This window comes from Gopherus flavomarginatus, chromosome 18, assembly GCF_025201925.1.
Source record: "Gopherus flavomarginatus isolate rGopFla2 chromosome 18, rGopFla2.mat.asm, whole genome shotgun sequence".
Lineage (NCBI taxonomy): Eukaryota > Metazoa > Chordata > Testudines > Testudinidae > Gopherus > Gopherus flavomarginatus.
This window is the reverse complement of record NC_066634.1, coordinates 3,340,936-3,361,679: the sequence shown is the minus strand read 5'-3', so window position 1 is coordinate 3,361,679 and position 20,744 is coordinate 3,340,936. Positions and strand designations below refer to the sequence as shown.

The 20,744-nt window shown below is 65.5% G+C and overlaps 1 protein-coding gene across 1 annotated transcript in view; it reads left to right on the top strand.

Annotated features, from left to right (window-relative positions):
• MYBPC2 (myosin binding protein C2) overlaps positions 1-20,744 on the top strand; it is a 48,160-nt gene that overhangs the window by 11,367 nt on the left and 16,049 nt on the right. The window contains exons 3-12 of the mRNA XM_050928177.1: positions 6,602-6,628; positions 7,624-7,701; positions 8,715-8,863; positions 9,242-9,359; positions 10,137-10,185; positions 13,567-13,626; positions 14,966-15,165; positions 18,486-18,618; positions 19,356-19,480; positions 19,576-19,681. Of these exons, the coding sequence (XP_050784134.1) occupies positions 6,602-6,628; positions 7,624-7,701; positions 8,715-8,863; positions 9,242-9,359; positions 10,137-10,185; positions 13,567-13,626; positions 14,966-15,165; positions 18,486-18,618; positions 19,356-19,480; positions 19,576-19,681 (1,045 nt within the window). The remainder of the gene's footprint in view (positions 1-6,601; positions 6,629-7,623; positions 7,702-8,714; positions 8,864-9,241; positions 9,360-10,136; positions 10,186-13,566; positions 13,627-14,965; positions 15,166-18,485; positions 18,619-19,355; positions 19,481-19,575; positions 19,682-20,744) is intronic.

The following is a 20,744-nucleotide window of genomic DNA, read 5'->3' as shown; positions in this document are numbered from 1 at the left end:
TATTTCAAGTTCTTGTAGTTTCTTTTCCATGTCTCGCTTGTGGTCTGCGTTTCTGATTTGTTCCTCTGCCTCCAGTCTTGCCAGTTCCTATTTCAGGTCCTTGGGAGTCATGGTTCCTGTTTTCTTGTGCTGAGGCGCCCTCTGGTGTTTACTGCCTGAAATGCAGGTTCTCTGTTGGCTTCCTGGGGTTGCTTAGCAACAGAGTCCTTTTAACTTCCTAGCCTCTCCCGAAGAAAAGCAAAAGAAACTGTCTTTCATTTACAAATGTGTTCTGGCTGGAGTGCGGTTGCTGACCACTTAAGGCTGCTTTGTTTAACAAACGACTGTCGTTAAACCTTAATAGCCCTCCCTATGCACAGCTAGACGGAGCAAGAAAAAAAAATTCTTCTTCGAGTGATTGCTCATATCCATTCCAGTTAGGTGTGTGCGCCGCGCGTGCACATTCGTCGGAAAACTTTTACCCTAGCAACTCAGTGGGCCGGCAGGTCGCCCCCTAGAGTGGCGCCGCCATGGCGCTCGATATATACCTCTGCCGGCCCACCCGCTCCTCAGTTCCTTCTTACCGCCCGTGTCGGTCATTGGAACAGTGGAGCGCGGCTTAGCTGACCTCCACTTCCCTAGCTACTCGTATTTCTCGTATATAGTTACGCAGTTATAACCCTTTTATTTATATATTTGTATAGTTATACGTTTTCTTTGCTAACATGGTTAGTTTAGTTAGCGGGGTTCGGGAAGTAGCCCCTTCCATGAACCCGGTCCCGGAGCCCATGCGGGGCTCACCGGTTTTTCGAATGGGCCGGCGTGCCAGAAGCCGCGGCCGAAGGGAGATCCACACGACTCCTGTTTCAAGTGCCTCAGGGAATCACACTTGACAGCTAAGTGCCCCATTTGCAAGGCTTTTAAGCCGAGAACAAAACGGTGTGGGATTCTCACTTACCCCTCCACCTGGGGCGCCGAGCGATGATCAAACGGCGGGCAGTAGCGCCTCCTTGGCACCGGACCCCGCCGATACTACCAAGGCCTTTCGGCACCGGCCGTCGCCGGCACCGATATCGGCTCGGCACCGCTCCCTTCTTCCGAGGTCGAGAGAGCCTACGATTCCTGCTGGTGCCTGATGGCTCCCCGGCACGCGCCGTGGTTGAGACCCCCTGCTCCTGCTGCTTCCGTGCCATCTGCATCGCAGCCAGGGAGCTCGTCTAAGTTGGATTACCTGGCACCGACACCTGCAGAGGCACCGATGACGTCGACACCGTCGTTTCCAGTCCCCCAGGGCCACGGAATCCGGTGCCTGGCAGCTCCCCGGCACGCGCCGTGGTAGAGCTTACTGCTCCTGCTGCTTCCGTGCCAACGGCACCGCAGCCAGAGAGCTCATCTAAGACGGATCACCCGGCACCGATGACGTCGGCACCGTCGATCCCGGTCCCACGAGGGCCGTGGAATCCGGTGCCTGACGGCTCCCCAGCACGCGCCGTGGTTGAGCTCCTGCTCCTGCTGCTTCCGTGCCAGCGGCACTGCAGCCAGTGAGCCCGTCTAGGTCGGATCGCCCGGCACCAACACCTGCTGAGGCATCGACGACGTCGGCACCGTCGATCCCGGTCCCGTAAGGGCCATAGAATCCGGTGCCTGACGGCTCCCCGGCACGCGCCGTGGTTGAGCTACTGCTCCTGCTGCTTCCGTGCCAGCGGCACTGCAGCCAGTGAGCCTGTCTAGGTCGGATCGCCCGGCACCGACACCTGAGGCATCGACGACGTCGGCACCGTCAATCCCGGTCCCGTAAGGGCCGTAGAATCCGGTGCCTGACGGCTCCCCGGCACGCGCCGTGGTTGAGCTACTGCTCCTGCTGCTTCCGTGCCAGCGGCACCGCAGCCAGAGAGCTCGTCTGAGTCAGATCGCCCGGCACCGACGCCTGCTGCGGCACCGATGGCGTCGGCACCGCCGATCCCGGTCCTACGAGGGCCGTTAGGATCCGGTGCCTGACGGCTCCCCGGCACGCGCCGTGGTCGAGTTACTGCTCATGCTGCTTCCGTGCCAACGGCACCGCAGCCAGAGGGCTCCTCTGAGTCGGATCGCCCGGCACCGACGTCTGCTGCGGCACCGATGACGTCGGCACCGTCGGTCCCGGTCCCACGAGGGCCGTTAGGATCCAGGGCCTGAGGGCTCCCCGGCACGCGCCGTGGTTGAGAGCCCTGCTCCTGCTTCCGTGCAACCTCTGAGGCACCGACAATGTCGGCACCGTCGATTCCGGTCCCACAAGGGCTATCGAATCCGGTGCCTGACGGCTCCCCGGCACGCGCCGTGGTTGAGCTTATTGCTCCTGCTGCTTCCGTGCCGACGGCACCGCAGCCAGCCAGCTTATCTAACTCGGATCGCCCGGCACCGAACCTCGGTACCGTCAACCCCGGTCCCACAAGGGCCGTCGAATCCGATGCCTGACAGCTCCCCACTATGCGCTGTGGTTGAGCCTGCTGTTCCCTCCACGCCGGAGACGTTACCGACGGCGAGGAATTTCATTGCCATGACAGAGTCGATGCTGCCTGATACAGTCTCTTCAGGTGACCGTCCTCTGTCAGCACAGCAGAGCGGCACCGTTCATGATTACGGTCCCGCAGGCACTCCAGGTTCTGTCGACACGCCCGGCACCATCGGCAGTCCCGATGCTGTTTCCTCATCGGTACTGGTCACACTCGCTGCACGCCCGGTATTCCGTTCGCCGACCCGCTGTCGGCACCGTTCCGACTCCCGGCGCCGCGGCGGATACCTTGACTCCTGTAGTCTCTCCCCGAGCCTCGAGATCTCGGTTGACCTCCCGGCACCGTTCTGGTTGCGGGTCTGGATCTCGTTCCAGGTACCGGTACGCCTCCCGGTGCCGGTCCCCGGTGCCGAGTTGGGCAAGGTCCGAGTGAGTCAGAGACTCTGCCTGTGCCTTCTTTAGTACCTCCGTGGCAGTCCGCACACGCATCTGTGTCATTCCATATGCGCAGATTCTATGCTCAGGACCATGATCCTGACATGATGGCCAGCGGGCGCCCGCCCCAATGCCGAAAGAGGCTTGGTGCATGGGCCTGCTTGGCCGCCAGGGTACTCTGCAGAGGCCCTACAGTTCTAGGTAGCAAAGCAACAAGCCTTGCTTAGCTGCAATACTTATAGCACCGGGGTGAAGGAGTTTTTCCTTCAGACCTCCCGCCAGGAGTCCGCTGCCGTCTCGGAGGACAGAGGAAAGGAGGTTCCCGGAGCGTCCCTCCAGGCCTCGTTGGACGCAGCAGACACTGCGGCCAGGACTCTGGCCTTGGGCGTCGCCATGAGGTGCGTGGCTTCAGGTTTCAAACCTCCGACGGGAGCTGCAGTTTGCCATTCAGGATTTACCCTTTGTTGGTAAAGGCCTCGTCGTGGCAGGGACAGCCCCAGGCTGCGAAGCCTGGTGGTCAATGGGCTCCTAATGCGCTCTCTAAGCATGCATACGCCGGCGATTAAACGCAGGCCTTTCTGGCCCCAGCCGCCATACTCTGTGCCTAGCCAGAGGCAGAACTTTGGCTAACGGCAAGGCCAAGGTGGTCGCGGACGAACGTCAGGCCCCCTAAAGAGCCAAGGTCAAGGTCCCTCGTAATTACCACTGGGACCGGAGACGAACCTTCCAAGGTGTACCTGGGGACAGTGTATCACCTTTAATTTGCTCCAACCCTGTCCCCCTTCGGCGGGCGAAAGGGGCGAGGGGTTTTACTCCCGTTATGCCCTAGTCCCCCACGCGGGCACAGGTCAGACCTTCCTGGTCCAGCACGGACTCAACCGGTTTAGAATGAGGTTGAAGTTCTGCATGGTATCCCTGGGAACCATTATTCCATCCTTACCTCCTGGGGGCTACTATGCCGCCCTGGATATGAGGGACGCGTACTTTCGTGACGCCATCTTCCCTCCGCACAGGAGGTACCTCCGCTTTATAGCCAACGGTCACTCTCCTGGCTTACGGCCATAGTCGCCGCCTACCATCGATTCGCTTATCCGAGGAGACTCTGAGACACAAACCGCTCACTGCGTGGACATCGTCACGGTCTTATTCACAGGCCAAGGCCTGATGGTTCCTATAGAGCAATCCACTCTGGTTCCCACGCAGAGGTTGGGCTTCCAAGGGGCTATCCTGGTCTCCTACCCAGCTGGAGCCTGCTTATCACACCTGCGGTTTTAGGCGATGGCAACAATCTAGGAGGTCGAAGGGCTTTCCCAACGACCTCGACTTGTTCTTGTCTCAGTCTCCTGGGTCCATGGTTGCCCGCAAGTTTGTATCCAAACACGCCACGTTCCGCCTCCGTCCTCGCCAAGTCCGGCCCACCTCGGCGTACCGCCCGGACAGGGAGCCAATGGTCATGGTGGTCACCGTTCCCTCGAACACCATAGACTCCCTAGAGTGGTGGCTACCTCCCTCCCTGATGTGGGCAGGGATGCGGTTTCATCCGCCCCAGCCCTCACTGCCCGGACGACGGACGCGTCATCTCTCTGCTCGAGTGCTCATGGTCACCCCCGGGCTTAAGGCCTTTGGTCTTCTTGGGAGCTGGCATTCCACATCAATGCCCCAAAAATGAGAGTAGTCCGCCTGGCGTGCCAGGGGTTCCGGCGGCAGCTGCGAGGCCGTTGTATCTCGGTGTTTACGGCCAACACAACGGCCATGTGCTTCATGAGTGTCCGGGGAGGGACATTGCCCCCCCCCCCCTTTTTTGTCAGGAGGCCATCCATTTCTGGGTCTTTTGCATGGCCCATTCGATGGAGCTGGCGACGTCCTTTCTCCCAGGCGTTCGGAACGTCTTAACGCTTTGCCTCAGCAAGTCTTTCTGGTCTTACGAGCGATCACTCTGCCCCATGTGAGGCGTTCGGCTTTCCGGAAGTTGAGATGTTTCCTCACACAGACCTGTTCGCTCACTGCGAGAGCAGGAAATGTCAGATGTTCTGCTCCTTCCGAGGTCTCTCCGCAGGATCGATCTTGGACGCATTCCTGATGCCGTGGAGGGGCCGATTGCATTATGCCTTCCCACTGTTCCCACTGGTCCGCTAGGTCCTGCTCAAACTCCGCGGGGGCAGAGCGTGCATCGTCATGATCACTCCAGAGTGGTCCAGGCAGCACTGATTTACCATGTTGCTCGGCCTGTCAGTAACAGACCTAATTACCCTTCCACCCCACCCAGACCTCTTCACTCAGGGTGACAACGGGCTTTGTCGCTCGGTCCTGCAGCTTAACTGCAGCTGCAGTTTAAAAAAATAAACCCTTTCCTTCTGCTTATAACCAGCTAGCAGAGAAGCAAATTAATAATCTTACTGGCTTTTGGATTCTTATCTTTCCCACACGCTGCACACCATGTCATAGCATTCTTTCTCCAATCTGAACTTTAGAGTCCAGGAATGAGATACTAGCATGAATTTCCCTAAGCTTAATTACCAGCTTAGATCTGATAGGCTGCCACCACCCAAAAATATAGTGTTTTGGGGCACTCTGACCTCCCCAACCTTCCCTGGGGACCCCAAGAACCCAGATCCCTTAGGTTCTTAAAACAAGGAGAAATAAACCATTCCCCCACCTTCCCCCTCTCAGAACTTTCCTCCCTGGGCTATCCTGAGATACTGAACTAACCTCTTAAATCACCATACAGAGAAGCATCTCCCTTCCCTTCCACAAAGAGGCAAACAGATTCAAGGAAAACAGAGAGAGATTTTATCTCTCCCCCTCACATCTCCCCACCCGTCCTGGTGAGTTATCCCAATCCACTGGGATAAAACAAGGAAAACAGAGAAAAAACAATCAATCAGGTTCTCTAAAAAGAAATCTTTTAATAAAAGAAAGGAAAAAGTAAAGAATTATCTCTGTCACTTCAAGATGTAACTATACAGGCTCCTATAGCTTACAGACACCAGAAAGAGACCTTCCCCCCAGTACCAATACAAATCAAAATATTCCCAGCAACTACACATATAAAAGTTAACCAGCCAGATCCACAAATGCAAATAGAATAAAACAATTAAAAAGCCTAAACTGCCTGTTTTACTTACTATATGAAAAGAGACTTAGAGAGCTTGTAGTAATGTCTGGTCTCTCTCAGACCCTCCGAGAGAAGAACAAAGAACTCACACCCAAACTTCCCTCCACTCGAATTGAAAAGTATCTTGTCTTCTGACTGGTCTTCTGGTCAGGTGTCCCGTTCCCTGCTTGTAACCCTTTACAGGTAGAAGCGACATTAACCCTTAACACTCTGCTTATGACACTCCCCAAGAGGGGGCTGACTGAGGGGTCCCGTGGTCTGTACCTGCAAGGCCTGTCTTGGACTGTGTTCCTGTCGGCTAAATAAACCTTCTGTGTTACTGGCTGCCTGAGAGGCGTGGTGAAGCGCAGGTAGCTGGGGGTGCAGGGCCTTGTCTCCCCGACACTCCGTGACACCCCCTCTCCCCCCATCGTTACACGCGCAGGAGAAACACACACACACACGCTGTTCATGCAGAATGCTAAGAAAATCCCCCACTTCGTCCCACTGGGGGCAGTGCCAAACGCTGGGTTTGAGGGGGCTGGGATGGGGGGGGACTGGATACTGCGTTTCTGCCTGATCCAAAACTGGTTTCCTTTCAGAAGCCCCAGTGGAGCAGCACCCCGAGGGTGAGTGGGTCTGGGATGGGACGCGGCCTTCGCATGTGTACCTGGCAGAGATTATCCCCCACTCCTGACACTGATAGCCCAGCCCCCAGGAACCCAGCACCCAGACACAGTCCATCCCCCCCCACTACATCCCAGCCCCCGGGAACCCAGGACCCAGACGCCCCATCCTCCCGCTACATCCCAGCCCCTGGGAACCCGGCACCAGACACGGCCCATCCCCCACTACATCCCAGCCCCCAGGAACCCGGCACCCAGACATAGTCCATCCCCCCCCACTACATCCCAGCCCCCAGGAACCCAGGACCCAGACGCCCCATCCTCCCGCTACATCCCAGCCCCTGGGAACCCAGCACCCAGACATGGCCCATCCCCCACTACATCCCAGCCCCCGGGAACCCGGCACCCAGACACAGCCCATCCCCCCCGCTACATCCCAGCCCCCGGGAACCCAACACCCAGACATAGTCCATCCCCCCCGCTACATCCCAGCCCCCGGGAACCTGGCACCCAGACACGCCCCATCCTCTCGCTACATCCCAGCCCCTGGGAACCCAGCACCCATAGTCCATCCCCCCCGCTACATCCCAGCCCCCGGGAACCCGGCACCCAGACACGCCCCATCCTCCCGCTACATCCCAGCCCCTGGGAACCTGGCACCCAGACACGGCCCATCCCCCACTACATCCCAGCCCCCGGGGAACCTGGCACCCAGACACGGCCCATCCTCCCGCTACATCCCAGCCCCTGGGAACCTGGCACCCAGACACAGTCCATCCCCCCCCCACTACATCCCAGCCCCCGGGAACCCAGGACCCAGACGCCCCATCCTCCCGCTACATCCCAGCACCCAGGAACCTGGCACCCAGACACGGCCCATACCCCCCGCTACATCCCAGCCCCTGGGACCTCCCAGCACCCCCGCAGCCCCAGCCCCCCCCCGCTGTGTGGCAGCCCCAGGCACCCTGTCCTGACCCCAGCCTCCTTGGGTGCTGCAGGCGCCAAGCCCCAGGAGAAGCTGGACGAGCCCCCCAGCCTGTTCCTGCAGAAGCCAGGCCATGTCCTTGTGGAGTGTGGTAGGTCGGGGGCGGGGGGGGGAGTTGGGGAATGCGGGGTTGCTGGCCAGAGGGGACTGGGGGATTGGGGGGTCTCCAGCCAGAGGGGGGTCAGGGGATGGGGGTCACTGTCCAGAGGGGGTCAGGGGATGGGGGTCGGGATGGGGGTCACTGTCCAGAGGGGGTCAGGGGAGGGGGGCTCCGGACGGAGGGGGAGGGGGCTGCCTGCGGCCGGCGGGCGGAGGGGTGTCGGGGAGGGGGCGGGGTGGGGCTGCCTGCGGGGAGGGATCGAGGGATGGGGGGGGGGCCGGCTGGAGGGGGAGGGGCTGGGCCGGGGGGGGCTGCCTGCGGGGGGCGCTGAGTGCCCCGTGCCCCCCAGGGAAGGCGCTGGCGGTGGGGGTGTCGGGGGATGGGGGCGGGACCGGGCCGGTGGGGGCTGCCTGCGGGGGGCGCTGAGTGCCCCGTGCCCCCCAGGGAAGGCGCTGGCGGTGGGGGTGTCGGGGGCGGGACCGGGCCGGGGGGGCTGCCTGTGGGGGGCGCTGAGTGCCCCGTGCCCCCCAGGGAAGGCGCTGGCGGTGGGGGTGTCGGGGGATGGGGGCGGGACCGGGCCGGGGGGGGCTGCCTGCGGGGGGCGCTGAGTGCCCCGTGCCCCCCAGGGAAGGCGCTGGCGGTGAGGGTGTCGGGGGATGGGGGCGGGACCGGGCCGGGGGGGGCTGCCTGCGGGGGGCGCTGAGTGCCCCGTGCCCCCCAGGGAAGGCGCTGGCGGTGGGGGTGTCGGGGATGGGGGCGGGACCGGGCCGGGGGGGGGCTGCCTGCGGGGGGCGCTGAGTGCCCCGTGCCCCCCAGGGAAGGCGCTGGCGGTGGGGGTGTCGGGGATGGGGGCGGGACCGGGCCGGGGGGGCTGCCTGCGGGGGGCGCTGAGTGCCCCGTGCCCCCCAGGGAAGGCGCTGGCGGTGGGGGTGTCGGGGGATGGGGGCGGGACCGGGCCGGTGGGGGCTGCCTGCGGGGGGCGCTGAGTGCCCCGTGCCCCCCAGGGAAGGCGCTGGCGCTGCAGGTGCACGTGGACGGCTCCCAGCTCTCCGCCCGGCCCGGCGTCAGGTGGTTCAAGGGGAAGTGGCTGGAGCTGGGGACCAAGAGCGGGATCCGCTTCCAGTGCAGCGAGACCTTCGACCAGGACAAGAAGGTGGGGGGGCCGGCCGGGGGGGAGCTGGGGCGTGGGGGTGGGTGAGCGGAGCGAGGTTGGGGACTGTCGGGGTGGGGGGAGTGGCCGGGACATGGGGGGCAGCCGGAGGGGGTGGGGTGGCCGGGACATGGGGGGCAGCCGGAGGGGGTGGGGTGGCCGGGACATGGGGGGGCAGCCGGGGGGGGGCCTTTGCGGGTGCAGGTCCAGCCCCCTCCCAGTGCCCCCAGTCCAGCCCCTCTGTCCACCGCGGGCTCTGTCTGGGCAGCCAGGCCCGCCCTGCCTGGGGGGTCCCCTGGCTTTGTGGGTGTCCCTCTGGGTCGATCGCCCGCCAGAGCCCGGGCTGGGGGAGCAGCCACGGACGCCGGACCCCCCCCCCAGGTGTACATCTGCGAGCTGCACATCGGGAAGGTGGTGATCGGGGACCGGGGCGACTATCGCTGCGAGGTGACGGGCAAGGAGAAGAGCGACATGTGCACCTTCAGCATCGACGTGGAGGGTGAGCCGGGGGGCAGGGACCCCCCAGGGAAGGGACACACCCCAGAGCTCCCCAAGCTGGGGAGACCCTGAGTCCCCCCAGAGCAGGGATATCCCCCAGAACCCCCACCCCCCCCGACCAGGGACACACCTCGGAGCCCCCCCAGCCTGAGGAAACCCTGAATCCCCCCAGAGCAGGGATACCCCCCAGAGCCCCCAGCCCCCCGACCAGGGACACACCCCGGAGCCCCCCCAGCCTGAGGAAACCCTGAGTCCCCCCAGAGCCGGGATACCCCCCAGAGCCCCCACCCCCCCGACCAGGGACACACCCCAGAGCCCCCCCAGCCTGGGTAAACCCCAACCCATCACAGGGCAGGGATATCCCCCAGAACCCCCACCCCCCCGACCAGGGACACACCCCGGAGCCCCCCAGCCTGAGGAAACCCTGAATCCCCCCAGAGCAGGGATACTCCCCAGAGCCCCCAGCCCCCCAACCAGGGACACACCCCAGAGCCCCCCCAGCCTGGGTAAACCCCAACCCATCACAGGGCAGGGACACTCAGAACCCTCCAGGCTGGGGAGACACCGAACCCTGCCAGGACTGGGCCAACCCAGAGCCCCCCAGGGCAGGGACACCCCTCTGGGACAGGGACGCCCCCCAGAGTCCCTCCAAGGCTGGTGAGACCCTCAACCCCCCCTCCCCCCGAGCAGGGCCATGCCCCCAGAGCAGAGGCGGTATATGGGGTGGGATCATGGGGGCTGGAGCAGGCGTCATGCTGTCCCCATCCCTCTTTCCCAGCCCCACGGATGGAGGAGAGTGACAATGTGCTCCAGGCCTTCAAACGGACGTGAGTGCCAGACCCCTATAACTCCCCCACCAGCACCCCACAGTTCCCCCACCAGTGTCCACAACTCCCCCCACCAGTGCTCTGAGTGCCCCATAGGGCCCCACAGCATCCCCCACCCCCCCTGCCAGTGCCCCACAGAATCCCTCACCAGTGCCCCACAGCGTCTCACACAACTTCCCCACTGGCATGGAGGTCACAGGCTCGGGGCTCTGGACCCAGGCAGGACCCTCTTTGGCGTAACTCCCCTCCAGGTACACTCTGCTAGGGGAACCTTCAGGGACCGAACTTGGGGTTCCCAGCCCCCCTGTTCCCGCCGTGAGCTCCCGAAGGGCCCTGTACCCCAAACTCACCTCCGCCAGCGTCGTAAAACAGAAGGTTTCTTAGTTGGCAGGAGCACGGTGGTTCCCAAACTGGGGTTCACAAAATGATACAGGGGGTTCCCGGGGGAAAAGTTCCCTAATGGCAGACAGAGCTGTCCCTGGGGACCCCAGGGCCAGCAGTGCGGAGCCCCTAGACTTGCAAGAGCGAAGCAGATCAAAGCCACCATATCGATCATGGCGAGATTTAAACGTCTAGACGCCTCACAAGAAGTGCAAGGGGAGGGGACTATTTTTTGCCGTTCTTAAAATGAAACAGGCAGCTAGTTAGGGTGACCAGACAGCAAGGGTGAAAAATCGAGATGGGGGTGAGAGGAGAAAGACCCCAACGTTTGGACTGTCCCCATAAAATCGGGACATCTGGTCACCCTACGGCTAGTGCTGTTTTAAAATTATGATGAAGAACTTTGCGTCATTGCCAGGGACTCACAGCCCGGGGGTCCACTCCCTCCCAGGCAGGGCTGGCTCCAGGCCCCAGCACGCCAAGCGCGTGCTTGGGGTGGCAAGCCGCGGGGGGCGCTCTGCCGGCACCGCGAGGCCAGCAGGCAGGCTGCCTTCCGCGGCTTGCCTGCAAAGGGGCCACTGGTCCCGCGGCTTCAGTGGACCTCCTGCAGGCATGTCTGCGGGGGGTCCGCCAGACCCGCGGCTTCAGTGGACGCCTGCGGGAGGTTCGCCGAAGCCGCGGGACCGCTGGCCCCTCCGCAGGCAAACCGCCGGAGGCAGCCTGCCTGCCGTGCTTGAGGCAGCAAAATCCCTAGAGACGCCCCTGCTCCCGGGTTCAGGCCCCTCCACGTCCTGGAGCCGCACCTCTGAGCCTTAGCACGTCTGTCTCTGCCGTGGGCCCCCTCAGGGGGTCCCCTCGCTCTGGACCCCCTGGGCCTTCTCACCCCTGAGGGGGCCGATGCCCCCTCTTCTCTAGCCCTGAGTGATGCTCAGCCAGCGTAACACGGGAGGGTTTATTGAGTATTGAACCCAGCACAGGAAACTCTCCAGCCTCAGGCCTGGCGTCCCTCAGCCCAGCACTTCCCAGTCCCCCTGCAGCCAGGTGGGCTCTGCCTGCTCCCCCTCTCCAGCCCCGAGCCCCCCTCCTTCCCAGCTGGGCATCTGATACCCCCGTCCCCAAGCCCCCTCTGTCCATTGGCTTCTCTCCAGGGAAACAGGATGGCCTGGGTCTCCTCTCCCCTCCCGTCCTCGCCCCTCTGGCTGGAACCGGCTGGTCAGGTCACCGGGGTCCTGTCCCTGCAGCCCATTGTCCTCCCCCCGGCCAGAACCGGCTGCGACTCCTGAGCTGGGTCTCCGGGGCACCAGTCGCTGAGTCTCCATCCTCCAGGCCATCAGCCGGGGTCCTGAGTTCCCTCTCCCCTCCCATCGTTAAACTAGGGAAACTGAGTCCCAGCCCCTTGGCATGGAAACCTTTGGAAAACCAAGAAAATCGCCCATAGGCGGGGCCGGCTCCAGGGTTTTTGCCGCCTCAACCAGCGAAAGAAAAGCCGCGATCGTGATCGGCAGCAGTTCCACTACGTCGCTTTCTACTTCGGCGGCAATTCGGCGGCAGGTCCTTCCCTCCGAGAGGGACTGAGGGACCCTCCACCCAAGAGCCGGATGTGCTGCCCCTCCCCTTGGCTGCCCCAAGCACCTGCTTGCTGGGCTGGTGCCTGGAGCTGGCCCTGCCCATAGGAAACAAGGAAAAACAAGAAACTCCCCCGGCCCCGTCACAGTCCTTACTTTGTGTAATGGCCCATCCATTCCCAGTCTTTATTCAGGCCTAATTTAATAGTGTCCAGTTTGCAAATTAATTCCAGTTCAGCAGTCTCTCCTTGGAGTCTGGTTCTGAAGCTTTTTTGTTGGAGAATTGCCACTTTGAGGTCTGCAGTCGAGTGACCAGGGAGGTTGAAGTTTTCTCCGACTGGTTTTTGAATGTTATGATTCCTGACGTCTGATTTGTGTCCGTTTATTCTTCTGCGTAGAGACTGTCGGGTTTGGCCAGTGTCCATGGCAGAGGGGCATTGCTGGCCCATGATGGCACATGTCACGTTGGTAGATGTGCAGGTGAACGAGCCCCCGATGGTGGGGCTGACGTGATCAGGTCCTGCAGAACAGGGCTTGTTAGCACAGGAACCAGGGACTTTCAGCCAAGTCCATCTTGCTTTCCCCCAGCCAGGCCTCAGTCACCCCCCAGCCCCTCCTCTGGCCTTTGTCTCTCTCCCGGGCCAGGAGGCCACCAGATCCCTTTGTTTTCCAGCCCCTTCAGTTGGCACCTTGCAGGGGGAGCCCTGGCCATTAGTTGCCAGGAGACAGGGTGTCGGCATCACCCCGGCTCTCCTGGGCTCTGCAACAATCACACCTCCTTATCCCACCACCTAGACCAGGGGTAGGCAGCCTATGGCGCGGGTGCTGAAGGTGGCACACAAACTGATTTTCAGTGGCACTCACACTGCCAGGGTCCTGGCCTCCGGGCCAGGGGGCTCTGCATTTTAATTTAATTTTAAATGAAGTTTCTTAAACATTTTAAAAAACCTTCTTTACTTTACATACAACAGTAGTTTAGTTCTATGTTATAGACTTACAGAAAGACCTTCTAAAAACGTTAACGGGTACGACTGGCTCGCGAAACCTTAAATCAGAGTGAATAATTGAAGACTCGCACAGCCCCTCTGAAAGGTTGCCAACCCCTGACCTAGACACTCGAGAACTGTGTAGGGGAAACTGAGGCACCCACACGGTATTCAGAGAAAACATTAAGAACATTCCCACTTTGTCACATCCGCCAGTGCCCCACAGCATCCCCCATAACCCCCACGCCAGTGCCCCACAGCTCCCCCATGCCAGTGCCCCACACTATCCCCACAACTCCCCCCGCCAGTGCCCCACAGCATCTCCCATAAGCTCCCCACCAGTGCCCCACAGCCAGTGCCCTGCCCCGCTCCCCACAGCCCCCCCGACTGGCTGGGCCCCGCTCCTGGGGTAGGGTGAGACTCTCTCTCTCTCTCTCTCTCTCTCTCAGGGGGGACGGGAAGGACAATATGGCTGGGGAGTTGGACTTCAGCGGCTTGCTAAAGAAGAGGTAGGTGCCCCAGGGGAGAACCGGGGGGGGGGGGGCAGTGTCTATCCATGTGTCTCTGAGGCAGGGCGGTGGGTGGGTCTGTCTGTCCATCTCTGGGGCAGAGCGGTGGGTGGGTCTGTCTGTCCGTCTGTCTCTGGGGTGGGGTGGTGGGTGGGTCTGTCTGTCCGTCCCTGGGGTGTGTGTGTGGGACACTGGGTGTGTCTGTCTGTCAGTCCCTGAGGCGGGGGGGGGGGGGGATGACGCTGGGTGTGTCTGTCTGTCCATCCCTGTGGTGGGGGGGACATTGGGTGTGTCTGTCTGTCAGTCCCTGAGGCGGGGGGGGGGGATGACGCTGGGTGTGTCTGTCTGTCTGTCCCTGGGGTGTGTGTGTGGGACACTGGGTGTGTCTGTCTGTCAGTCCCTGAGGCGGGGGGGGGGATGACGCTGGGTGTGTCTGTCTGTCCATCCCTGTGGTGGGGGGGACATTGGGTGTGTCTGTCTGTCTGTCCCTGGGGTGTGTGTGTGGGACACTGGGTGTGTCTGTCTGTCAGTCCCTGAGTCGGAGGGGGGGATGACGCTGGGTGTGTCTGTCTGTCCATCCCTGTGGTGGGGGGGACATTGGGTGTGTCTGTCTGTCAGTCCCTGAGGCGGGGGGGGGGATGACGCTGGGTGTGTCTGTCTGTCCATCCCTGTGGTGGTGAGGACATTGGGTGTGTCTGTCTGTCTGTCCCTGAGGCGGGGGGGGGGGATGACGCTGGGTGTGTCTGTCTGTCCATCCCTGTGGTGGGGGGGACATTGGGTGTGTCTGTCTGTCAGTCCCTGAGTCGGAGGGGGGGATGACGCTGGGTGTGTCTGTCTGTCCATCCCTGTGGTGGGGAGGACATTGGGTGTGTCTGTCTGTCTGTCCCTGCGGCAGGGCACCGGATGGGTCTGTCTGTCTGTCTCGGGGTCCCAGGCTCTGGTCTCTGCTGTGGTCCGGCCCCAGGCTCCTGGGCACGACCCCGGTTAGTGGCCCGGCACCACAGCCCCCTTGGTCCCAGCTGGGGCCAGCACCCCCCGTCCCTCCCCAGGGCTCCTTGGCGGAGCAGGAGATGCTCTGTCCAGGCCACGCCACCTCTGGGTCCCCAGGTCTGGTCCCATATCTGCCCCCCACCCCAGGGTGCTCAGCTGGGGCGGAGTGGGGGGGTCACTTTTACTGGCCCCTCTGCTGAGCTGGGTCATTAATGACTGTTACCTCCCCAAGCCACCAGGGGACACCCCCCCCGCAAACTCATAGGGAAACTGAGGCAGGCCTCGGCCTCATCACAACTTGGGCCTTGTTGGTGGGTGGAGGGTTTGACTCCCCCCTCGCCCGCCCCAGGGAGGTGCAGGTGGAGGAGAAGAAGAAGAAGAAGAAGGATGAGGAGGACGACGCCTTCCCCCCCGAGATCTGGGAGCTGCTCAAGGGGGTGACGAAGAAGAGCGAATACGAGCGAATCGCCTTCCAGTACGGGATCACGGACCTGCGCGGCATGCTGAAACGCCTCAAGAAGGCCAAGGTGGAGGTCAAGAAGAGCGCAGGTCCGTGGGGGGGGATCGCGGTCAGACCCCCCAGGCCAGCCCCTGCTCAGCAACACCCCCCAGAGCCCAGCCCCAGCGACCCCCACACTGTTCCCCCCATTGCCCCCCGAACCCAGCCCCTGTCCCAGAGACCCCCCGCTGCCCCCAGAGCCCAGCCCCAGAGACCCCCCCACTGTTCCCCGAATCCAGCCCCTGTCCCAGGGACCCCCCGCTGTCCCCCAGAGCCCAGCCCCAGCGACCCCCCCTACTGTTCCCCCCCATTGCCCCCCGAACCCAGCCCCTGTCCCAGGGACCCCCCGCTGCCCCCAGAGCCCAGCCCCAGAGACCCCCCACTGTTCCCCCCACTGCCCCCCGAATCCAGCCCCTGTCCCAGGGACCCCCCGCTGCCCCCCAGAGCCCAGCCCCAGAGACCCCCCACTGTTCCCCCCACTGCCCCCCGAACCCAGCCCCTGTTCCAGGGACCCCCCCCGCTTCCACCCAGAGCCCAGCCCCAGCGACCCCCCCACTGTTCCCCCCACTGCCCCTCGAATCCAGCCCCTGTCCCAGTTACCCCCCGCTGCCCCCCAGAGCCCAGCCCCAGAGACCCCCCACTGTTCCCCCCACTGCCCCCCGAATCCAGCCCCTGTTCCAGGGACCCCCCCGCTTCCACCCAGAGCCCAGCCCCAGCGACCCCCCCACTGCTCCCCCACTGCCCCCCGAACCCAGCCCCTGTTCCAGGGACCCCCCCGCTTCCACCCAGAGCCCAGCCCCAGCGACCCCCCCCACTGTTCCCCCCACTGCCCCCCGAATCCAGCCCCTGTCTCAGGGACCCCCCGCTGCCCCCCAGAGCCCAGCGCCAGCGACCCCCCCCACTGTTCCCCCCACTGCCCCCCGAATCCAGCCCCTGTCCCAGGGACCTCCCGCTGCCCCCAGAGCCCAGCCCCAGAGACCCCCCCACTGTTCCCCCCACTGCCCCCCCGAATCCAGCCCCTGTCCCAGGGACCCCCCGCTGCCCCCAGAGCCCAGCCCCAGGGACCCCCCCACTGCTCCCTCCATTGCCCCCCAAACCCAGCCCCTGTCCCAGGTACCCCCCGCTGCCCCTCAGAGCCCAGCCCCAGCGACCCCCCCACTGCTCCCCCCACTGCCCCCCGAACCCAGCCCCTGTTCCAGGGACCCCCCCGCTTCCACCCAGAGCCCAGCCCCAGCGACCCCCCCACTGTTCCCCCCACTGCCCCCCGAATCCAGCCCCTGTCCCAGGACCCCCCGCTGCCCCCAGAGCCCAGCCCCAGAGACCCCCCCACTGTTCCCCCCACTGCCCCCCCGAATCCAGCCCCTGTCCCAGGGACCTCCCGCTGCCCCCCAGAGCCCAGCCCCAGAGACCCCCCCACTGTTCCCCCCACTGCCCCTCGAATCCAGCCCCTGTCTCAGGGACCCCCCGCTGCCCCCAGAGCCCAGCCCCAGAGACCCCCCACTGTTCCCCCCACTGCCCCTCCCGAATCCAGCCCCTGTCCCAGGGACCCCCCGCTGCCCCCCAGAGCCCAGCCCCAGAGCCCCCCCACTGTTCCCCCCACTGCCCCCCAAACCCAGCCCCTGTCCCAGGTACCCCCCGCTGCCCCCAGAGCCCAGCCCCAGAGACCCCCCACTGCCCCCCGAATCCAGCCCCTGTCCCAGGGACCCCCCGCTGCCCCCCAGAGCCCAGCCCCAGGGACCCCCCCACTGTTCCCCCCACTGCCCCCCGAACCCAGCCCCTGTTCCAGGGACCCCCCCCGCTTCCGCCCAGAGCCCAGCCCCAGCGACCCCCCCCCACTGTTCCCCCCACTGCCCCCCGAACCCAGCCCCTGTTCCAGGGACCGCCCCGCTTCTGCCCAGAGCCCAGCCCCAGCGACCCCCCCACTGTTCCCCCCACTGCCCCCCGAACCCAGCCCCTGTCCCAGGGACCTCCCCGCTTCCGCCCAGAGCCCAGCCCCAGTGACCCCCCCACTGTTCCCCCCACTTCCCCCAGAATCCAGCCCCTGTGAAAGGGACCCCCCCACTGTTCCCTCTACTGCCACCCCCAAGCCCAGCCCCTATCCCAGTGACCCCCCACTGCCCCCCAGAGCCCAGCTCCAGCCCCAAGTTCCCCTCCAGCCTCTCCAGGACCTCCCCCCCGAGAGCCCCCGACTCCCGCTCGGCCCCCTGCGTCCCTCCCCCCCAGAGAGCCCCCGACTCCCGCTCAGCCCCCTGCGTCCCTCCCCCCCAGAGAGCCCCCGACTCCCCGCTCGGCCCCCTGCACCCCTCCCCCCCAGAGAGCCCCCGACTCCCGCTCGGCCCCCTGCGCCCCTCCCCCCTCGAGAGCCCCCGACTCCCGCTCGGCCCCCTGCGCCCCTCCCCCCCAGAGAGCCCCCGACTCCCGCTTGGCCCCCTGTGCCCCTCCCCCCCGAGAGCCCTCGACTCCTGCTCGGCCCCCTGTGCCTCTCCCCCCTCGAGAGCCCCCGACTCCCGCTCGGCCCCTGCGCCCCTCCCCCCCAGAGAGCCCCCGACTCCCGCTCAGCCCCCTGCGCCCCTCCCCCCCCCCGAAAGCCCCCGACTCCCGCTCGGCCCCCTGCGCCCCTCCCTCCCCGAGAGCCCCCGACTCCTGCTCAGCCCCCTGCGCCCCTCCCCCCGAGATCCCCCGACTCCCGCTCGGCCCCCTGCGCCCCTCCCCCCCGAGAGCCCCCGACTCCCGCTCGGCCCCCTGCGCCCCTCCCCCCGACAGCCCCCGACTCCCGGTCGGCCCCCCTGCACCCCTCTCCCCAACTCCCCGCTCAGCCCAATGCGCCCCTCCCCCCGAGAGCCCCCGACTCCCGCTCGGCCCCCTGCACCCCTCTCCCCGACTCCCGCTCAGCCCAATGCGCCCCTCCCCCCGAGAGCCCCCGACTCCCGCTCGGCCCCCTGCACCCCTCTCCCCGACTCCCGCTCAGCCCAATGCGCCCCTCCCCCCGAGAGCCCCTGACTCCTGCTCAGCCCCCTGCGCCCCCCCGAGAGCCCCCGACTCTCGCTTGGCCCCATGCGCCCCCCGAGAGCCCCCGACTCCCGCTTGGCCCCATGCGCCCCTCCCCCGAGAGCCCCTGACTCCTGCTCAGCCCCCTGCGCCCCTCCCCCCCGAGGGCCCCCGACTCCCGCTCAGCCCCCCTGCGCCCCCCCGAGAGCCCCCGACTCCCGCTCAGCCCCCTGCGTCCCTCCCCCCCCAAGTGCCCCCGACTCCTGCTCGGCCCCCCCGCGCCCCTCCCCCCAAGTGCCCCCGACTCCCGCTCAGCCCCCTGCGCCCCTCCCCCCTCGAGAGCCCCCGACTGCTGCTCAGCCCCCTGCGCCCCCCCTCGCAGCCTTCACGAGGAAGCTGGACCCTGCCTACCAGGTGGACAAGGGCAACAAGATCAAGATGGTGGTGGAGATCAGCGACCCCGACCTGCCCATCAAGTGGTACAAGAACGGGCAGGAGCTGAAACCCAGCGCCAAGTGAGCGGACGGCCTGGGGCCGGGCCCGGCTGGGGGGCGCTGGGCTGGGGCTGGGGGGACCTGGGCTGGAGGGTGCAGGGCTGGGGGGCACTGGGTGCTGTGCTGGGGTGCAGGGCTTGGGGGGCACTGGGCACTGGCTGGGGGGGTGCTGGGCTGGGGCTGGGGGGACCTGGGCTGGAGGGTGCAGGGCTGGGGGGATGCTGGGCTCGGGGGGACACAGGGCTGGGGGAGTTGGGTGCTGGGTACTGGGCTGGGGTGCAGGGCTGGGGGGGTGCAGGGCTGGGGGGCACTGGGCACTGGGCTGGAGGGACACAGGGTTGGGGGAGTTGGGTGCTGGGCGCTGGGCTGGGGGGACACAGGGCTGGGGGAGTTGGGTGCTGGGTACTGGGCTGGGGGGACGCTGGGCTGGAGGGTGCAGGGCTGGGGGGCATGGCTATGGGGGGCGCTGGGCTGGGGGGACGCTGGGCTGGAGGGTGCAGGGCTGGGGGGCATGGCTATGGGGGGCGCTGGGCTGGGGGGACGCTGGGCTGGAGGGTGCAGGGCTGGGGGGCATGGCTATGGGGGGCGCTGGCTGCTGGGCTGGGGTGCATGGCTATGGGGGGCACTAGGCTGGGGGGACGCTGGGCTCAGGGGGGCACATGGCTGGGGGTCGCGGCTCAGCTGGGGGGCTGGGCTCTGGAGACTGGGCTGGGGGCCGCTCCGCTGCGGGCTCCCCTCTGACCCCCCTGCCCCCCCAGGTACGTCTTTGAGAACGTGGGCAAGAAGCGGATCCTGACCATTAACAAGTGCACCCTGGCCGACGACGCGGCCTACGAGTGCGCCGTGGCCGACGAGAAACTCTTCACCGAACTCTTCGTGAAGGGTGAGCGCGGGGGGGGGCGCTGGCGGGGGGGGACAGGCTGCACCCCCAGCTGCGCCCCCGGCTCCACCTGACCCTCCCCCTCCGCCCCCCCGCAGAGCCGCCCGTGCTGATCACCAAGGGCCTGGACGACCATCAGGTGTTCGTGGGCGACCGGCTGCAGCTGGAGGTCGAGGTGTCGGAGGAAGGAGCCCAAGTCATGTGGTAACGGCCCCGGCGCGTCCGTCTGTCTGTCCCCACCGCCCGTCTGCCCACTCGCCCGCCCGTCCGTCTGTCTGTCCCCACCGCCCGTCTGCCCACTCGCCCGCCCGTCCGTCTGTCTGTCCCCACCGCCCGTCTGCCCACTCGCCCGCCCGTCCGTCTGTCTGTCCCCACCGCCCGTCTGCCCACTCGCCCGCCCGTCCGTCTGTCTGTCCCCACCGCCCGTCTGCCCACTCGCCCGCCCGTCCGTCTGTCTGTCCCCACCGCCCGTCTGCCCACTCGCCCGCCCGTCCGTCTGTCTGTCCCCACCGCCCGTCTGCCCACTCGCCCGCCTGTCCGTCTGTCTGTCCCCACCGCCCGTCTGCCCACTCGCCCGCCTGTCCGTCTGTCTGTCCCCACCACCCGTCTGCCCGTCTGCCCACTCGCCCGCCCGTCCGTCTGTCTGTCCCCACCGCCCGTCTGCCCACTCGCCCGCCCGTCCGTCTGTCTGTCCCCACCGCCCGTCTGCCCACTCGCCCGCCTGTCCGTCTGTCTGTCCCCACCACCCGTCTGCCCACTCGCCCGCCCGTCTGTCTGTCCCCACTGCCCGTCTGCCCACTCGCCCGCCCGTCCGTCTGTCTGTCCCCACCGCCCGTCTGCCCACTCGCCCGCCCGTCCGTCTGTCTGTCCCCACCGCCCGTCTGCCCACTCGCCCGCCCGTCCGTCTGTCTGTCCCCACCGCCCGTCTGCCCACTCGCCCGCCCGTCCGTCTGTCTGTCCCCACCGCCCATCTGCCCACTCGCCCGCCCGTCCGTCTGTCTGTCCCCACCGCCCGTCTGCCCACTCGCCCGCCCGTCCGTCTGTCTGTCCCCATCACCCGTCTGCCCATCTGCCCACTCGCTCGCCCGTCCGTCTGTCTGTCCCCATCGCCCGTCTGCCCATCTGCCCACTCGCTCGCCCGTCGGTCTGTCTGTCCCCACCGCCCGTCTGCCCGTCTGCCCACTCGCCCGCCCATCCGTCTGTCTGTCCCCACCGCCCATCTGCCCATCTGCCCACTCACTCGCCCGCCCGTCCGTCTGTCCCCACC